This window comes from Prunus persica, chromosome G2 (genome assembly GCF_000346465.2).
Source record: "Prunus persica cultivar Lovell chromosome G2, Prunus_persica_NCBIv2, whole genome shotgun sequence".
In the NCBI taxonomy this organism is placed as follows: Eukaryota; Viridiplantae; Streptophyta; class Magnoliopsida; order Rosales; family Rosaceae; genus Prunus; species Prunus persica.
Window position 1 is genome coordinate 11,101,464 of NC_034010.1, and position 17,743 is coordinate 11,119,206.

Sequence of the window (17,743 nt, forward strand, 5' to 3'; positions counted from 1 at the left end):
AGGAAATATTTTAATAACATGCAGGTTTAAAGCGCGCTAAAATGGAGAACAAAGACATGACCTACATTATATATGCCTTGTGAAGGCTAGTTTTGATATGCATGCCTCGTGGAGGAGGCTATTAATGCAAAATGTCGAGGGGGATGTGCTTAAGCCCATAAGGGAGTCACCTAGGGAGGTAACCCAACTTCTATGATTGGAGATCCCATGAAGGAAGTTCAATGTGGTAGAAACAATCCATACTGCGTGACTCATATAGCACTCATAAAACTATGGAGATATCCTTGAGATATTCTTCTGCTCATCCCTAAGGCAAAAGTGCTATTTTATGTGACGTTAGTAAGGAATTTATCCCTGAATGAGTTTCGAGGCGGGCAAACTTCCGCAAGGTGCAGGTCACATGTACTCTTGGAGAACTCACCTAAGTGAGAGACGTCGTGAGGCCGCGACTATGAGAATTGGGCTATTCTCTAGTAACTCTCATGAGAATCAAGATTAGCGCATGACCATAAATAGCGCTACCCCGCATCCAAGTCTCAACTAATACTATGTGTGGGATATGTTGAAGTTTGGTCAAAGGTGCCGAGTTCAATACTGTATACACTCAAGTTCCTCAAATGGAGACTATCATCACTAAGTGAAGGTTCAAGCCCGGAAGGCACCTACACCTATTACATAGTATTATATTGCACATATATATTATATATTTTTCACTGTTTTTTGTCACGGTAAAATTTTGAAAACCTTGTGGGGGGTTGTTGGAATTTTAAAAGGTTTTAAAAATTTAACCATTTTATTTATTTAATTATCTTGGCTGTTTTATTTTATTTATTGTAGGGGTTCTAAATATTTAATATTCAGGTTTTATTTCTGGTTGGTGAACCCTTTAATTATTTGGTTGGTGAACTTTTATGGTTGGTGAAGGTTACATGTTTTTGGATGCCTATAAAAGACCACTCCTCCTTCACATTTGAACACACACAATAACACACAATACATGATCAGAATATCACATACACACTCTAATTCTCTCCTTTTCTACTTTTACATATATTCTCTACTTTATTATTATTATTTTGGGCAATGGTTATGTGACTTGAATACCTATATCTGTCTGTGAACGTGCTCATAGCGGATCTTGAGTTTGTGTACAAGGGGTCGTATCTTGGAGTCTTGTAGACCGTCAGTACCTGCATGTAGGGAGGCTACAAAGGCTTTAGGACAACGTCTTCGACGTGCTTCACCGTACCAAACTCACCTTCTTACTTATTATTTATTTTCCTTTTACTTACCTATTATTTTGTTTTCTTCAATTTTATTATACCTTCAAAATTTTCCAATTTGTTTATATGTTATTTATAATATAAATGTTTTGTATTTGGCTTTACGGAAAGAGGAAAACTATTATTTTTTATAACATGAGTATCTCGAAGCTCTCAATGAAAGCACCAAATGTTTGCGCAAATATTGTCATGGGGGAATAGCCGCTTGAAGATCCTTCTCCCTTTGAACTTCTTTCTCTCTCTTCCTCGATCTTTGTAAAATCAAACTGGAGAAAAAGACCACACCCGGGGGGTTTCGATGCCTAAGTTAGTTCGATTGAATTTAAGAGAAATAATAGCTAAAAAAGGTATGGAGTTTTCTCTAAGGTGAAAACTAGGTGACCGGAGCCATGTGGAGAGACAAAAATGGAGAGGACTACGGCTAGGAATTGAGTTTTGAATTACCTTGTGTGTTAAATGAAGCCGTGTATTTATAGGGCTCTAAGCATCTAGGGTTATTCAAAGAATAATTAATATTTGGAAGGAATGTATCCTTTCACCCAAATTGTAGAGATTGAGCCCATTAGGGCCCTTTTGGTAATGTTTTCGGAGAATATTTTTTTAGAATATTTTCAGAGAATGAAAACAAGAAAACGAATTTGCATTTTCAAGTATTGAAAATGAGTGTGAAAAACATCTTCAGAAAATAAAAACAATGAAAACATATCTGGTAGTACAATAATAATAATATGTGAGTTATTTTTCAAGTGTATTTTTGCTAATTTATGTTCTAAAAAGATGTTATAAAAAATGTATCATTTAACAAATAAAAAATTATATTACTTTTTAAAAATTTAAAACTATATTTTTTTCTTTATTTTTTTCTTTTTTTTCCCTTTCTTCTTCTTTTTTCTCCTCTCTCTCTCTCTCTCTCTCTCTCTCTCTCTCTATGTAATCTCTCTTTCCCCCGTGCTGTCTCACTTTCATACCAGTGATTCGTCAACGTCTAATCACTGTGACCGGTGCCATCACCCCAAAACTCTTCCTCTCTTCCTCCTCTCCTCCCTCTATCTTCCCCCTATCTTAATCGACGCAGTTGATGGCCATAGCCACCAGCCTGAGCTTGGGAAGCTCTAACCAAAACCTCTCTCTCTCTCTCTCTCTCTCTCTCTCTCTCTCTCTCTCTCTCTCTCTCTCTCTCTCTCTCTCTCTCTCTCTCTCTTGTTTTGAGTGTTTCTCGTGAGAATGAAAACATCTCTTTTTTTGTTTTCGCCGCCTACTCCCATTTTTCCCAAAAAAAAAATTACCCATATAAAATCAAACATATGCCTACCCAAACTAACCCTAACCAGCCAAATCTCACGTTTCCTTTCCTCCAAGCTCAGACATGTATCAAACTTTTTTACTGCTTGTGAGTTTTCCTCTGAAAAGTTTGGGGAGGTTCACTATTATATCCAATATACTAGCCCAGATTATAAAAACACCTTATATGAAATGGACTTTAGAAACACACCCAAAGCCCATTTATAACATAACAAAAAGGCTTTTAACTTCTTTTAAATTATAAAACTGCCATTGATTTCTTAAAACAAACACAACCCCAAAACCTCATAAAAAAGCCCAAAGGGCATCAAATTAATTTAATAATCAAAATTAAATTCAATAGGGTCAGCTGTCATTTTTTGGGTTTGTTTATAGAAATTAAATGGTGTAGGGTTTATTTATAGTTTTAGTGCTAAGAATGGGTATATGATTAAATATCTCTATTTATTACTCTTTCTCTTGTTTTCTTATTGTGAGACGACCGATTTTAATGCTCCGTAGCGTCATGGGGTGTTTAGGATAATAACCTTGAACTCATATCTTATGCATTGTTGGTTGCTCATTTGCTTGTTTAGGCTACACATTTGTGATGTTGTACCTGACTTCGCTCTCGCACTGGCTTGTTAGTCTATTTGTTTTGAGTCGCTTCGTGGGATTTCTTTGTTATCAACTTCCCCTTCTAGGTTGTCTGCCTTGAGATGGTGTTTGGGCCAAAATTCTGCACACTCAGCCCAGCACTAAAGGCCCAGAATAATAAAGCAACTTCAGGACCCGAGCAGTTTGAACTTTGCGTTTAAAATGGAATCAAGGGCCCAAATTCAAAAGAGCCCAGCCCAGGACCTGTCACACCACAAGGATAAACTTGGGCTTCGAAAAAACAGAGAGAAGAAATTAGCCCAAGCCTAAGTCAGATTTCTTAAGTTACCAAGAATAGACCCGAGATTGGAAAAAACCCAGTACATGTGATTTGCTCACAGTCCCAAAACCAAATTGGGCTTGGCATGATCAAGTGAAGAGATATGAGCCCAAAATAGAAGCAGACCCACATGACTTCCTGACTTTGAAAAGTCAGTAATTTCAACTGGGTTGATAAGGAGTTAATGAAGGCAGGTGCAAAAGAAAGACATCTCTGAATCACTGCCACCAAAATAGGCATCATTTCCAAGGGATAAACATACTACATTTTCTAAAGAGATAAGTAGGGTGCATGGAGTTGTTCATCTGGAAAATCAAAACTAACCATCACGGCAGTTTTGAACTCTTACAAAGAGCAGTTAAAATTAAAGAAGGATTAGGTTTTCTTTCAAAGAAAAAAACAGGGAAGTGATTGCCTCATAACTTACTGTTGATGGTCTATTTGCCAGAATAGATAACTTCCCTTTTTCTTTGACATTTAAAAATGAAAAGATCTTGTTTTTTAGAAAATCTGCCGCCTATTTCAAAAGATTAAAAATCTCACTCCAGCATTTCCTATAAATATGAAAGAAGGTGAACAGAGTAAAGGACAGCCAAAAAATCAATCAAAAGCAAAAACTCAAAATGATCATTTGATCTATAAAAAAAAAAACCTTCAAAACACTGAAGTAACCAAAAGCTCATTGAGCCACAAGAAAAAGCCAACTACAATCCAGAATCCCCAACTTCAGTTTAGACTTAGAAAAATAAGTCATTCAAAGCGAGATCTCTCTCGTTACAAATTTGGTTCAGCAAAAGCCAAACCAAGTAGAGTTCGAGTTTTATAAATATGAAAACCTCAACAAATTTATGGAGAGCCCTGATCAAGCAGAACATGTACCACAATGCAGTTCCAGCTCATTAATCATTAAATCCAGCCACTTATGCCTCTTCTAGATTGAAGAAGTTCCAATTCTGCCCGTTCAAAAAGCCTTCCAGGGCTTGAAATATATTAAAGCTCAGCCAAACTCGAACGTTGTTATCGATTTACAGCTGAAACTTGACAATTGAAGGTGTTGATAGTCCAGTCTAGCACAGGCATACTCAGTCCAGCCCGAATCAAAAGCATCTATCCAGGCAGAAATGGAAGCCCAGCCCCCTTTTTCTCTTTTTTTAGTTGGTTTTCCCTTTTGAGCTTTGTAAAAGGCAGTTCTGCCTAAAAACAGTCCACTTTCTTATCATTTATTCTGGCCAAAACTACCAGTTTTATACTGTGAAAAATTGTGAAGTCTTCACCAGTCTTAGGCAAGAAAAGAACTTGGGAGATATTTCTCACCCAAATTCACAAATCGCTTGTTCAGAAATCAATAACTTGGGGCGCAAGTTATTCATTTTTAAGAAGTCTGTTAGGATTTTCATTGCTAGCAGTGGCACGCTCGCACACAAAAGAAAGTTGACTTGTTGACCAGTCTATGGTTTTCGAGACAATAGGGAACTTTACCCTACCATCATAGGAACAAATATAAAACGGATGAACAGATGGTTATTAGGTTAAAAGGAGTTTGGTATTCTCATATTCAAAAATGAAAGCCTTGCATCAAATATTTTATTTGAATTACGTTATGTACACACTTGCACTCAGGTGACCAAGAGTGACTCTGAGATCTTAAGGGCTCTGTGTCAAAACAACAATAGGGCCACCTAAAATAAAGTCGTGAATGAAAAATTATAAAAAGAATCCTGTCATATAATCAAAACCTTGTGATCATCAAATTACTAATTATCATTAACCAAGAAGAAAGAAGAAAAAAATGTATTTCAAGGCAAGGGAAGGGGAAAGCAAATCGTAGAAGGGCCCAAACTCTGTTTTCAAGGCAACTTAAAAGACGTCTAAGAGCATCTCCCAGTGTGAGGTGTAAAATATTAAATTTGAATTTGATGGCTTATATGACAATTTGACATATAATAGAGTTTTACATTCCTCTCGTCATGTCAAATTAAAACATTATTTTATTTTTATTGGTTTATTACTTTCTAGGTACGTTAATTGAAAGAAATAATTAAATAATTAAATAACATCAGAAAGTCAAACAGCCAAAAATAATAGTATGAGATAGAAATATTATTCTACGTGTGATTTAACATTTTGGGTGGAGTGAGTCTCAATTTTTTTTTCTACATGCTAAAAGTGCCACGTTGAAGTTAACATCTCCAAAGGAGATGCTCTAAGTTACCTACAACAAGGGCAATTTAGTGACAAGAAAATACAACGCAAAAACTTGTTTTCAAGGTAAGGGAAAAGCAAACCGTAGAGGGGCCCAAACGCATGTAATTGGATTCACGTTTCGATGACTGACTTCCAAGTAGGGATGGCAACGGGTCGGGTATGACAATACCATCCCTCTCCCCGCTCTCCATCCCCGGCCCCGTCCCCAAACCCATCCCCGTTTATTAGGTTTCGGGGAATCCCCGTCCCCGTCCCCGTCGGGGGACTATCCCCCATACCCGCCCCGAATCCCCGATTATTTTGAATAAAAAAATATTTATCATACATTTTAACATTAAGTTTCATATTAAATTATCATTCAACACATCCAAATTAACTATAAAGTTCAACTCAACTATTCAAAATCACATAAATGTGAAATTCCATAGAAAATTAGGAAGAATTAGGAGAGGGAAGTTAACTTAGGGTTAAACATATAAATATTATAATTATATATATATTTATTTAAATATAAACATATATATTTTCGGGTCGGGTTCGGGGATCTGGACACCAATAACATCCCCTCCCCATACCCGTCGGGGATTTTTCAAGTTCGGGGATACCCGTACCCGATACCCATTTAGCCCTAAAATCTCTCCCCGTTAGGGTCGGGGACCCGCCCCTACGGGGATTTTTGCCATCGCCAATCTGTGAACCAGGCGGGAAGGTTAAAATGGGTGGCCGGCACTACTAGTGATTTTTAACACAGTGTTTTTTGGTCAATATTTTTGACAGTAATTTCAAGAGAAGTCTTCCTTTCTTCCTTCTCACTTTCTTAAAGAAAAATCTGATTCTTCTAGATTGGAGGCCTGACCCTTGTAAGGCTTTAGTAGTGGATCGTGCTTAGTGGATGAAGAATGGTGTGGATGAACCTAGAATCACTTCCAAACAGGTCCATCTTCATAAGTGATTCTGAGAGGGCCGGTGAGAATCAGTTTTGTTGTCCTTATTACAAAACAAATTTATGACCTTGGGGCTTCAAAGACATTTTCATTTTTCCTCTGCCAGTTTTGAGCAAAAATTTTCTATCAAGTTTAGGATAGATGAATGAAAGAAATTTCCAAATGGAGCCTCTGTAAAATGCCCTTATTATTCAAGGAAGTCCATTTGTACAATCAATAAATTTATCTTTCATACAAGTTTATCTCGTTTCCCACCTCTTGTGACCGTTTACACTAACAACTTTAAGAACACATAACCATTGTTACTAACTCCACTAATAGTTCTGAATCATAAACTCTGCTTATTCAGCTGATTTTTCATGTTGGTTAGGATCAAGGTTCTCTCTCACTAGTCCTCTTCTTGTAAGATGTGCATCAAGAAAATTGGAAAGCTTATTTGACTTTTATTGACGAGAAGTTTCTGAATCCGAGGATAGTCTCCTTCCTGCTAAGATGATGTGCTTGAATGGCTCCTTGAACTATTATATCCAGATCTTGGTAGATGCATGTCACTCAGCACATCCTAAAGAGAAGACAAAAGATAAAATTAAAGTTCGACGAAGACATCCAAAGAAACCAACTATATTGTGAAGCCTTCAGAGGTTATATGAGCTGCAGGGTTGCATGAAATAATTTAATGGAAGTCTAGCGTGAAGGGTTTGCCTGCTTTGATCTTTGATCTTCCAAGAATTATTTGTGCAGTTCCTTTAAGTACAATGCTAGATTTATGTTACAAAACTCACCTGTTTTCTGGAAATTGAGCCTTGTCTTGGTAAGTATACTCCACCACCACAACCACCAAGCATGTTGTAATGCATGCTATCTTCAGCGAGTGCTCTCAATCTGTTAAGCTCAGGTAGCACAATCTTGGCAAGATCAGGTCTGTCTTTTCGCCTCATTTCAGTACACTGTAAAGATAACTTGGCAAAGCTCAAGGCTTCCTCAATTGGCCAGTCAGGAACAGCAGGGTCAAGCATCTCAGCAAAGGTCCCTAGCTCAATAGCCAGCTCAACATGATGAGCCAAACCCATCGGCGGTTTGGCAGTTATTATTTGTAGAAGCATGACCCCAAGCGAGTAGATATCAGATTTTGTTCCAAGCATGCCGGTTTGCTGATACTCTGGGTCGATATAACAGAATGTTCCAGCTGTTGACGTCATTCGATATTGAGTGACAGAGTCGGCTACTGATGGAGGAACAAGCCTGGCCAGACCTACATCACTAATCTTGCTAACATAGTTATGGTCTAGCAAAATGTTGCCGGGTTTTAGGTCACGGTGTACAAGTGGCTCTGGCTTGGACTGGTGAAGGAACAAAAGCCCAGTGGCAATTTCTGCAGAGATTCGGAACCTTAGCTGCCAAGGAATAACTGGGGTGTTACCTCGCTGGAAGAGACGGTCTTCTAAGCTCCCATTAGCCATGTACTCATAGACCAGACAGCCATACTCTGGGCAGGCTCCAAGAAGGAGAACCATGTTCGGATGTCGTATGCAGCTCAATACTTCAACCTGCATAATTAGGAAATATCAAGAAAAATACACGATAAAAAAAAAAGGGGTAGAAGATATAAGTGCCTAGCTTGTGAAATTAAGAAATATCAGTAATCCTAGCATTTTCTATTTGAACTATTAAGCTTCCTATTGGGTCGTTGAATTCAAGATGGGAATTGCTTAATATCAGTATTTCCCCTTGTTTATGTTGTTTATGTGCTAAGAATCTGAAGAATCTGCTGTATATTTGAAGATACCAGTTAAAAGTTGGATATGTAAACGATCACAAACCTCTTGTTGGAACTGCGAATGTCCTTGCGCTGCACCTGGACGTAGAATTTTGACTGCCACTTGTGTGTGATCCAGTTCACCCCTGTATACTGGACCATAGCCTCCTTCTCCGATCTTGTCAGTGTGTGAAAATTTATTTGTTCCTGCTTCAATCTCCTCAATTGTGTATTTCCTGTACCTTAGATTATATGCCCTTGCTTCTGTTGCCTGGTTCCTCTCTTCTGCTTCTTTAAGGGCTTTCATTTCTGCGTTCCTCCTTTTATGTGCTTCCAATTCAGCAATCCTTTGAGCTGCTTCTGCCGCCTCCATGGCTGCCTTACATTTCTCTCTCTCCTTCTTTATTAGTGCAAATGCAGCTTCCTCTGTTATGTGTGCCTCATTTAATCTATGTTCCCCCTCCGATTTCCATTGGTCAAGTTCCTGTGCCTGTCATGGTTGTCATTAGAGTTCATATTGGAATGAGTCGTTTTTCGGGCTAGCTATCTGATGTTTCGCAAAATTCATATTCTGGAGATGATAATAAAACATGAACAAATTTTATGCTCAAATAAGGTTTCACATCATACCTCATGATTTAACGTGACCGCCTCCCTGCAGGCCATTTTATACACGTCCATTGTTTGCTTGAGCTCTAGCTTGAGCCTCCACATCTCGGCTTCCACTTCATCCTATTATTTTCAAGGCAAACTACAGATTAATACTCTGAACTAATTTTGCATGCATATGTATGTTACTGTAATAAATGCACGTCTTTTTTTGTCATGGCCTGAAATCAATTAGAACTAGTTAATAAAGTTGAGCACTGCTATTTGTACTATCTCAACTAGTACAACTGAGATATATTTATCGGTTGATTCGAGATATCGGTACTTATTGAACAAATGGAAACATCTAAATCTGCTCCTGACTTAAAAATATTAAGTTTCTGGCATGCTCCAAGGCGATTAGATTCGTGGTGCTTCCAAGTTTACTCACGGTGGGAAATTGTCTTACCATGTTGTGTGATGATGACCATGATTTTCCACTTTCCATTGAGGATGATGAGAAGTCTTGTGGGGAAGAGCTCTTGTCAATAAACTGGTGTCTTGAGTAAGATGTCGTAGAGCTTCGGTTGTCAAATTCTGGACTAATCGATTTTTGAGGGGTTGTTAACGAAGGGAACATGCGATCAATACTTGGCCTTCCACTGCTCACAAACGATATATCGGTACTCTCTGGCGAAAGGTCATATGAGTTGTTCATTGAAGCTCGTCCTCTTGTGAAGGGTGACCTGCATCATTTTTTCGTGAGGTGAGTCTTCTCATCAAATATTGTATTCTATTCACATAATACCTTCATTTGAAGAGCATTTATCAGAGCTTACTTGATTTCAGTGTCATCTACCATCAGGCTATCGGGTGCAGAATGTGTCCTCTTTCCTGATGCTGCATTAATCAGAGAAACTTGAGTGAGTAAAGAGCGAAAATTGCAGGATCATTCGAGTTGGGGAAGAACATGATCAGTGCTAGAATTACAGAAAGAAATTAACCTCTTGGTTGCTGTTTATGCATGGATTGCGTACCATTTGATTCAGAAACTTTGCTGGATTGTTTATGAATTTGGTTACGAGCTTTTTTGGGTGGTGGAATGGTAGCTGTTTGCACATAGGAGATCTTGCCTTTGCCAATGACATACAGAGTGCAAAAATTCGGTAGCCCTTTTATCACACAACTGGGAACATCTGTTACTTTGAAGGATCTGATGTATTTGAAACAAAATTAACGTAATGTCAATGCATGTGTAATTATTTCGTTGGAAATTCTTTGAGCAATGTAGTTTAGTGATTCGAACTGTCCGGTTCTTAGGCACACATTCACAAAAGAAATCTTTGTAAAAAGTTAGTCGAATTGAAAATACTTAGCCACGATAATCAAATAACTAAACGATTTTGAAATGGACAGTCTGAATCATTAACCAAATCCCAAATGGAATGCAAGTAAATAAAAATTACCTGAAAAAACTATGTCTTGATGGTGCACCAAGTACCAAAATCTCAATTGAATTAGAGATAACATAGTTGATGAGGGCTTTCGGTATATCGACAGCCTCAACTACGACTTCATGGCACTTTATCTGCAGCAAAGATCAAATTAAACTACCTAGGGACCGGAAACTGCATCAAATATAAAATAAAGCTGCCTAGGGACCAGAAACTCACCAACTTTTTCTTGCAAAAGGAACGGAAGGGAAGAAACAGCTCTTTGGTTTCAGCATCAACCGGTTTTTTGTATACATTTTCCCCTTCCTCCCCCTCTTCGGAGACTGAAACTATGCATAGGATGAGAAAAACGGAGGATCAGAAATTCGGGAGACTGAGAAACGCAAACTATCAAGAGCAAAATTCAAAATAAATAATATGCAAATTTCTTTTTGTTTGTAAGAATATGCAATTATTTTATGTGTTTCATGTAATGGAACAATGAGTAACGTTACATGTATCATATTTTATGACTACAACTTTCTTCGGAAAGGTGAGAGCCAAATACGGATGAGTTGTGCATGAATTTCATCCATGTCAGAAATATGGTCAAGGCCTATGACTATGTACACTAATAACATGAAGATCACCCTCATGATCATGCATGAGAGGGAGAGAGAGAGAGAGAGATTTACCATGATTGGGAAGGGTATGTTTGACATGGAGGAGGGTGAGATGTTGGCCCTTGGTGAGAAGATGATCAACAGCCCATTTGATAGCATGCTGACTTCCTTTGTCCTTGTCTATTGCCAATGCCACCGCCTCATCTGCTGCTTTAGTTTCTGCTGTCCCTCTTCCCATTTCCTTTACTCTAATAATAATATATGATTGATGAATCAAAATTAACTCACTCTGAAATTAATTAAGAAACTAATTAAGCAGATGACCCTGGAAGAACCTCTCAATCAATATATATATGCATGGAGAAAGCTTCTTCTATCACCTTTGCAGACAACTGGCAATGCCTTTCTATCAGCTTTGTTACTAAACCACATTACAGAAACTGATTTGACCAACAGATAATTTTTTTGTTCCCTTTTCTTTTGATGTAAGAAGACAGTTTGGTTGTTGTGAGTGTGTTTTTTCTGTTCTGTTGAATTAATCATGCACTTGCTTCACACATCAATTACCCTCTGATGCGATTTGTATGGTGGTAAGATACGCCGTGGATCTTTGTTATAATTGTCTTTGTATTTCCAAAAGAAAAAAAAAAATTTACCCTATAATCCGACAATTTTAGCGTGTTCGAGAAAAAAAAGAGTTATAATGTTAGCCTTTCCCGTCTATTTTTAGTTCATTTTGAAAACAGAAATAACTTTTGTGTGGATTATCTTTTTGTCACTGAAGGCAGTATAAAGTTGAAACAAAATAATAAAAGACACAAAGGATAACTAGAAATTATATAACAGAATTTTGTTCCTTGATCCAATTTTTGTTGGATAAAAGACAGAATGATTCATGTTAAAAAACACAACAAAAAAAAAGAAAAAAAGAAAAAAGACTGAATGATTCAGATCCCCACTTTTCACTACTTCATAATGCAACAGAAAACTCCCCAATATGCTCAATTTATTATATATCCATGAAAGTTTACATAGTAAATGTGGACAAGGCTGATTTCAATCTACAAAACAGTTTACATATGCTGCCACATTGGGGATGTGAGAATCGAATAGTGGAACTCTGGTGTCCGGGTGGGTGAATGCTGTCAACCACTTGAGCTACAAATCCACAAATCACTTGCCAGACACTTCCATTTATTCTCCAAACCAGCACAAAAAAGAATCAAAAGAATATGATATATAAAGTTCTAAAAGAATCAAAAGAATATGATATATAATGTTCTAAAAAGAATCAAAATATTAAGATACACAGTACAAGGAGCTACAACAAGAATCTCAGAAACAAGCTTCTTTCTTCAGCAAGTTAGCAACACAAGGGACATATAATCAACCCATTTTCATTGCACACTGAGCACTTGTCTGACTGGCCCTCTTGGCCAATCACTTTGCAGCTGCCACTGCATTTGAAACAAACCACAAATCGAACTCCATCACAAGCTTCACACGGGCCAATAGACCGATCGATCGGGACTCCATGGAAGAGTGGCTTAAGCTTTCCTTGCTCATGAAGCGTCAAAACCTCCTCTGCTCCCCCAATATATCTCCCCTTTATGAAAAGCTTAGGAGGCACTGCTTTACAGTCCAAAACTTGCCACAGCTCTTCTCTGAATTCCATGTGCATAGACACATCCCGCTCGTAAAACACCACCCGAAAGCTCTCCAAAAGAAACCGAACGCTGTTGCAGTCATCGAAGGTCTTTCGAATACCTCGAAGGGTTGTTGAGTACAGAATTACTGATGAATCCGAACTCCCAGGCACACACTTCTCCTCAAAGCATAATAGAGGTTCTTCATTTGAAGGCGGCTCCGGCTCTGGCTCAACTACATTGGAATCAAGATTCTGTTTTTCGCTTCTTCTTGATATTCTCTCTGCTTCACTCAACTTCATATATTCCATCACGGCTTGCTGAAAGGCTGCGAGTAGGTTCGGGTCAAAGAGGCTACCGGAATTTAAGTCCGGTCTGCGAAAAGACGAGATATCAATCTCCGACAAAGGGATTTGTCTACCACGATCTGGCCCGGGCAACGATTCTTCTGAAGCTTCAAGAGCTCTGTTTTCCCCCAAATTGTGCTCTGTTCTCATCAAATTTTCCTTGAATGCCATTGAGTTTTTTGCCTTCATTTTTGGCCGGATGTTTTCCTTGTCGTCCAAATCATCCTCAGACCCTGATTCTTCATCTTCAAGGTCTTTCATAAGCTCATCGACGTCAATAACATCAGGCTCTTGCTCGGTCAAAACGTTCTCTTTCATTTTCTTCTGCTCTGTTTCCATGGAAACCAACTGGGCCTGAACGTTGAGATCTGAGATCTTGGGATAAGAATCTGCATACCCATCTGACGCACTTACCTGAAGAATTCTATCTTGTGGCTTCAAATACCCAACAGGCCGGATTGACTTCAACTTCTTCAGGAACTTTCCTTTCACTCCCTTCATTGTTGCCCAGCAAAGCTTCCAAAATCTGAACCAAGAAAAGGATGCTTCAAGCCAGAAATGGATTATTTTTAAGTTTGGAGAGAGGTCAGAGAGATTGAGAGATGACAGTGAAGAAGCTGTGTGAGCTAAACTGCTTCTTCTCCACCTTGACCTTTGGTGCTTACAGACACAGCGCTTTCCAACTTCAACGGCTACAAAGTTTTTTTTGCCATTTTAAAATTCGAAAACGTTGGAAGCGATCCTGTGCGGCGAGGAACAGGATAAGAGAAGACCATAGCTTATAGTTGTACGCCACGTGGTTATTATGGCGCACAATGTTACGTTAGAAAAGTTGAAGGACACGTGTCTGGCACGGAGGCTATGAGGTGTTCACGTTGTGATGCACTGGTGAGGTAGCGGAAGTGTGCGGCTAACGGTCATAATAATTGACAATTGGGGCCACTTGAGTCGAGTGTGCACGATTTCTCATTAGCTTTAATCACTTGTTTTTTCCACTTCCTTGATAAGGAGAAACTTTGTCGTAAATCGTGTGGATAATCATTATTTGAGATGTTGGATTTGAGCTAGATTGATGATAATGATCTGAATGTGAACCATTGGGATAATGTCTTGTTTTTCTTTACTTTTCTATTTTTTATATAAGTGATAAATTATTGTACAATTATAAGATACTTTTCTAATTTTGTACTATATCTAATTCCTTGTAAAACCTTCATATGTAAATTCATATATATACCTCCTTATGGAGAAGAATAAAGAACAACCCAAAGTATTCAAACCATATTCATATTTTAGCAATACTCAGGTTGGAGAGATTTAGGTATAGTTCTTTTTAGGTAAGGTTAAAAAAACGATTTATATTGTAAATAATGGATGGCTCACATGTTGAAAATGAGGAGCAACATTGAGTGAAATACCATATTTTACGGAAAGATGAAGACTTATATGCTTAGTTACTATTCACAAATAGTAATAAGCAATTATGAGTTAATGTTGTTGAGTGAATGCTCTGGTTGTGAAGCATATATCATCTGCCTATAAATAGAGGCAATCTTCAGGCTTTGATACATACCAACCCGAAGAGAAAAGAGACAGAAATCTGAGAGTTAGAAAGTTTTATTTGAGAGAGAAAATTCTATCAATGTAAAACCATAAGAACAAATACAATTCCACCATAATATTCAGTGGTACTTTCATACTCTATCTATTTTATAACAATTTATTATTATATTTCCTATTTTTATATTCTGACAATATGGGCAGGCACTCAATTAGCTACCAATCCCATTTTTCATGCAAGAACAAAGCATATTGAGGTTTCTTATCACTTCATCTACGAATTAGTTTCCGAAGGTTTCTTGTGAATTCATTTTGTTAATTCTTCCAATTAGTTTGCAGATATATTTATCATAGGGCTCTTAACTCCAATTTTCTCTTCCTTTCGGTCCAAGCTCATGTGTACTTCATCCCCATCAGCTTGAATATCCCAGGATTCTTTCCCTTACTTGCTAGCTGTATATATTGTTTACTTTGACTTTAGGATGTGATTATATTGCCTTGATTTCATCATCTTCACAATTCTCAACACTTGACACGTGTCAATGAACATAACCATCGTTCCACAAAATATTTCTATTTCTGTAAGGGTACAAGAAGTAAAATCCATTAATAGTACCTTGCTGTGGAAAATTTACAGCAATTAAGGCATCAAACTCGTATAATTTGGCATGTGATGTGCTTTACTGAACTGAAAGTAGCTCTTCTCTAGAATTATGAAGGATTTCTACTTGTAAGTTGTTTATGCATGTCAACTCATGATCCTGTGAGAGAGAAACAGAAGAGAGCCATTATGTTAAAGGAGGGGAACATAATTAATATCCCTTTCTTTGTAGTTGATCCATTGCCTTGAGTCCGATTTTCAAAAAAAGAGGTGTCAAATGGACTGGGCCGGTCTGAGTACGGCACGAGCACAGCCTGCTTAAGTAAAACTCAACACGGCATGACCCGTATCTTTGGGCTGTGCCAGGATGAAGTAACTAGGTCTAATAGGTCGGGTCAGGCCGTGCTAGCCAGAAATCCAATGAACTGGCCCGTTTAAAGCCCATTTATTAAATTGTACTTGTTCTAGAGAAAAAAAAAATACATAATATTATTACACATATATCTTAAATTCAAGTCTATTTCTTTTCACTAATAATATATATTAAAAATTATTATTTTCTTTATATATAAAAAAAAATGATTTTGTTTTTCAAGTTTCAATTTTTAAAACCCAAACAATAATCTAGCAATTTTCTATTTAAATGTACTTTAAAGAAAGTTATTGACCTCTTTTTTTTTCTTTTTTCTTTTTATAATTTTTTTTAATAAATAAATCTTATTAGTATATACATAATTGTAAAAAATATTTAAATGAAGTTGTGAAAAGAAATTATAAAACAAAATACAATACACAAGTCAAATTTGGTTTGGCCCATAAGTCCTTTCAGTGGCCCGACACGAGCATGATTCGAACCCATATGGACTTGGTCCGTGGATTTAGGTCAGGATTGATAATTTCCTAAATGGACGGGCCCGACACGGCTCACTCTACCCTGACTAGTTAGGTGTATCTTTAAGCTCCAACACAAATTTGAAGCTTGAAGTCTCTCCCATATCCACTTTGATAGATTCTCATAAAACCACAAAAGAATGTGACTTGTAAGTCTCGACACCAGGCTTGTTCTTGAGATGAATATGAGTACTCTAGAGATGGTAGTGCTAGCAATTCTCTCCCTAGAGTAGCCGATTTTAGCTTCATAGAATACAAGATCTGGATCTCAATCTCTCAATCTCAAATATGCCCCAACTCTAATGTGACGAGATGTATAAAGTTGCTTTTATAATGATCTAACATGTGCGAGACCTATATATACACCCCCACCCCACCCCCCCCCCCCCCCCCCCCCCCCCCCCCCCCCTCTTGTGGCCGTCCATGCCTTGTTATTGTGCTTATTGGACTTTACTGGATTCAAGTTGTCATACAATTTCAATTACAAGTACAATGGTTCTAAGCCCAGTGAACCTAAAACCCCGAAGTTGAGGGGTATGTTGGTTCCGAAAAATGGCTAATGAGTCGTAATAGTATAACTTGAGATCAATATGACCAAAATGGTTTTTCCAGTCCTTGTGATTGATACTAGGGGTGGGCATTCAAACCAGCAAACCGGAAAGCAGAGTCGAACTGCACCGAAAAAAAACCGAGTTGACCAAAAAGTCAACAACTGGTCAAAAACCAAAACGGACCAGTTAGGACTGGTTTTGGTTCCAGTTATATGTCTTCAAAAATCGAACCAAGCCGAACCGAACCGGTCAAATTAAAATATATATAATTTCAATATTTATTTATATTCAATGCTATATTTTTAATCTCATAACTAATATTTATTTAAGTTCAATTTCAAAACATCTCTCTCTTCTAGCTTTAATATTTATTTTTATATAAAATTGAATAATTTATTAATTTTCAAGTCAAAAAAATAAAATTTTAGTTGAAAATTGTATTAAAAAATAATTAAAAATAATAATTTTAATAATTCGGTTCAAAACTGAACAGGAACCGATTCAACCCTAACCAGACAGTTTTTTTAATTTTTTTTAATTAAAACCGAACCGAACAAAACCAGATGAATAATACCGAATCGGTTCTAATTAGAGACAAAAACCTGTTCAAACCGAATCATGCCCACCCCAATTTGGTACTAATTTTGGGCTAGCTTGGTAAACCTTGGGTTGTTGTTGGGGGAGTATCAAATAAGTTTACCTTTTGTACACCATTGGAAGTATTATGGTCCTTATAATCGGTGCCCGTCAGGGCCTTTTTGTGCTTTTAATGGCTGTTGTAACTGGGCTTGTAAAAATGGCCCAAGCCCAATTAGCTAGCTTAAATTCGGTCTTATTTTTTGAGTTACGGGCCAACCTAGCCTTGTATTACGGGCTGATAGGCGAGCTTGGCCTGGGTCGTTTGTGTAAAGAGTAGGACTTGGGCTACAATTCCTAAGCCCATGAATGATATGCCCCCAGCCCAATATTTAAATTAATAAATAATATTTTTTATAAATTAAACTAATATTAATCATGCTTTGTATTTAATTAGAAGATTAAAAGAATATAATTACCCATTAAATATAACATTAATTACCATTTTACAGGACAAAAAA

General features: G+C 37.5%; 2 protein-coding genes across 2 annotated transcripts; both read right to left on the bottom strand.

Annotated features, from left to right (window-relative positions):
- Positions 7,138–11,288, bottom strand: LOC18779581 (U-box domain-containing protein 52). Its single transcript, XM_020557247.1, has 9 exons — positions 11,123–11,288; positions 10,668–10,762; positions 10,461–10,582; positions 9,999–10,207; positions 9,464–9,723; positions 9,037–9,138; positions 8,471–8,896; positions 7,433–8,197; positions 7,138–7,212 (listed from the first exon to the last, which is right to left on the bottom strand). Exons 1-9 carry the CDS (start codon positions 11,286–11,288, stop codon positions 7,138–7,140), a joined length of 2,220 nt encoding a protein of 739 aa, XP_020412836.1.
- LOC18780246 (uncharacterized protein At3g28850) lies at positions 12,040–13,712 on the bottom strand. The gene has a single exon (XM_007212769.2). The coding sequence runs from the start codon at positions 13,542–13,544 to the stop codon at positions 12,414–12,416; it is 1,131 nt and encodes a 376-aa protein (XP_007212831.1). The 5' UTR covers positions 13,545–13,712; the 3' UTR covers positions 12,040–12,413.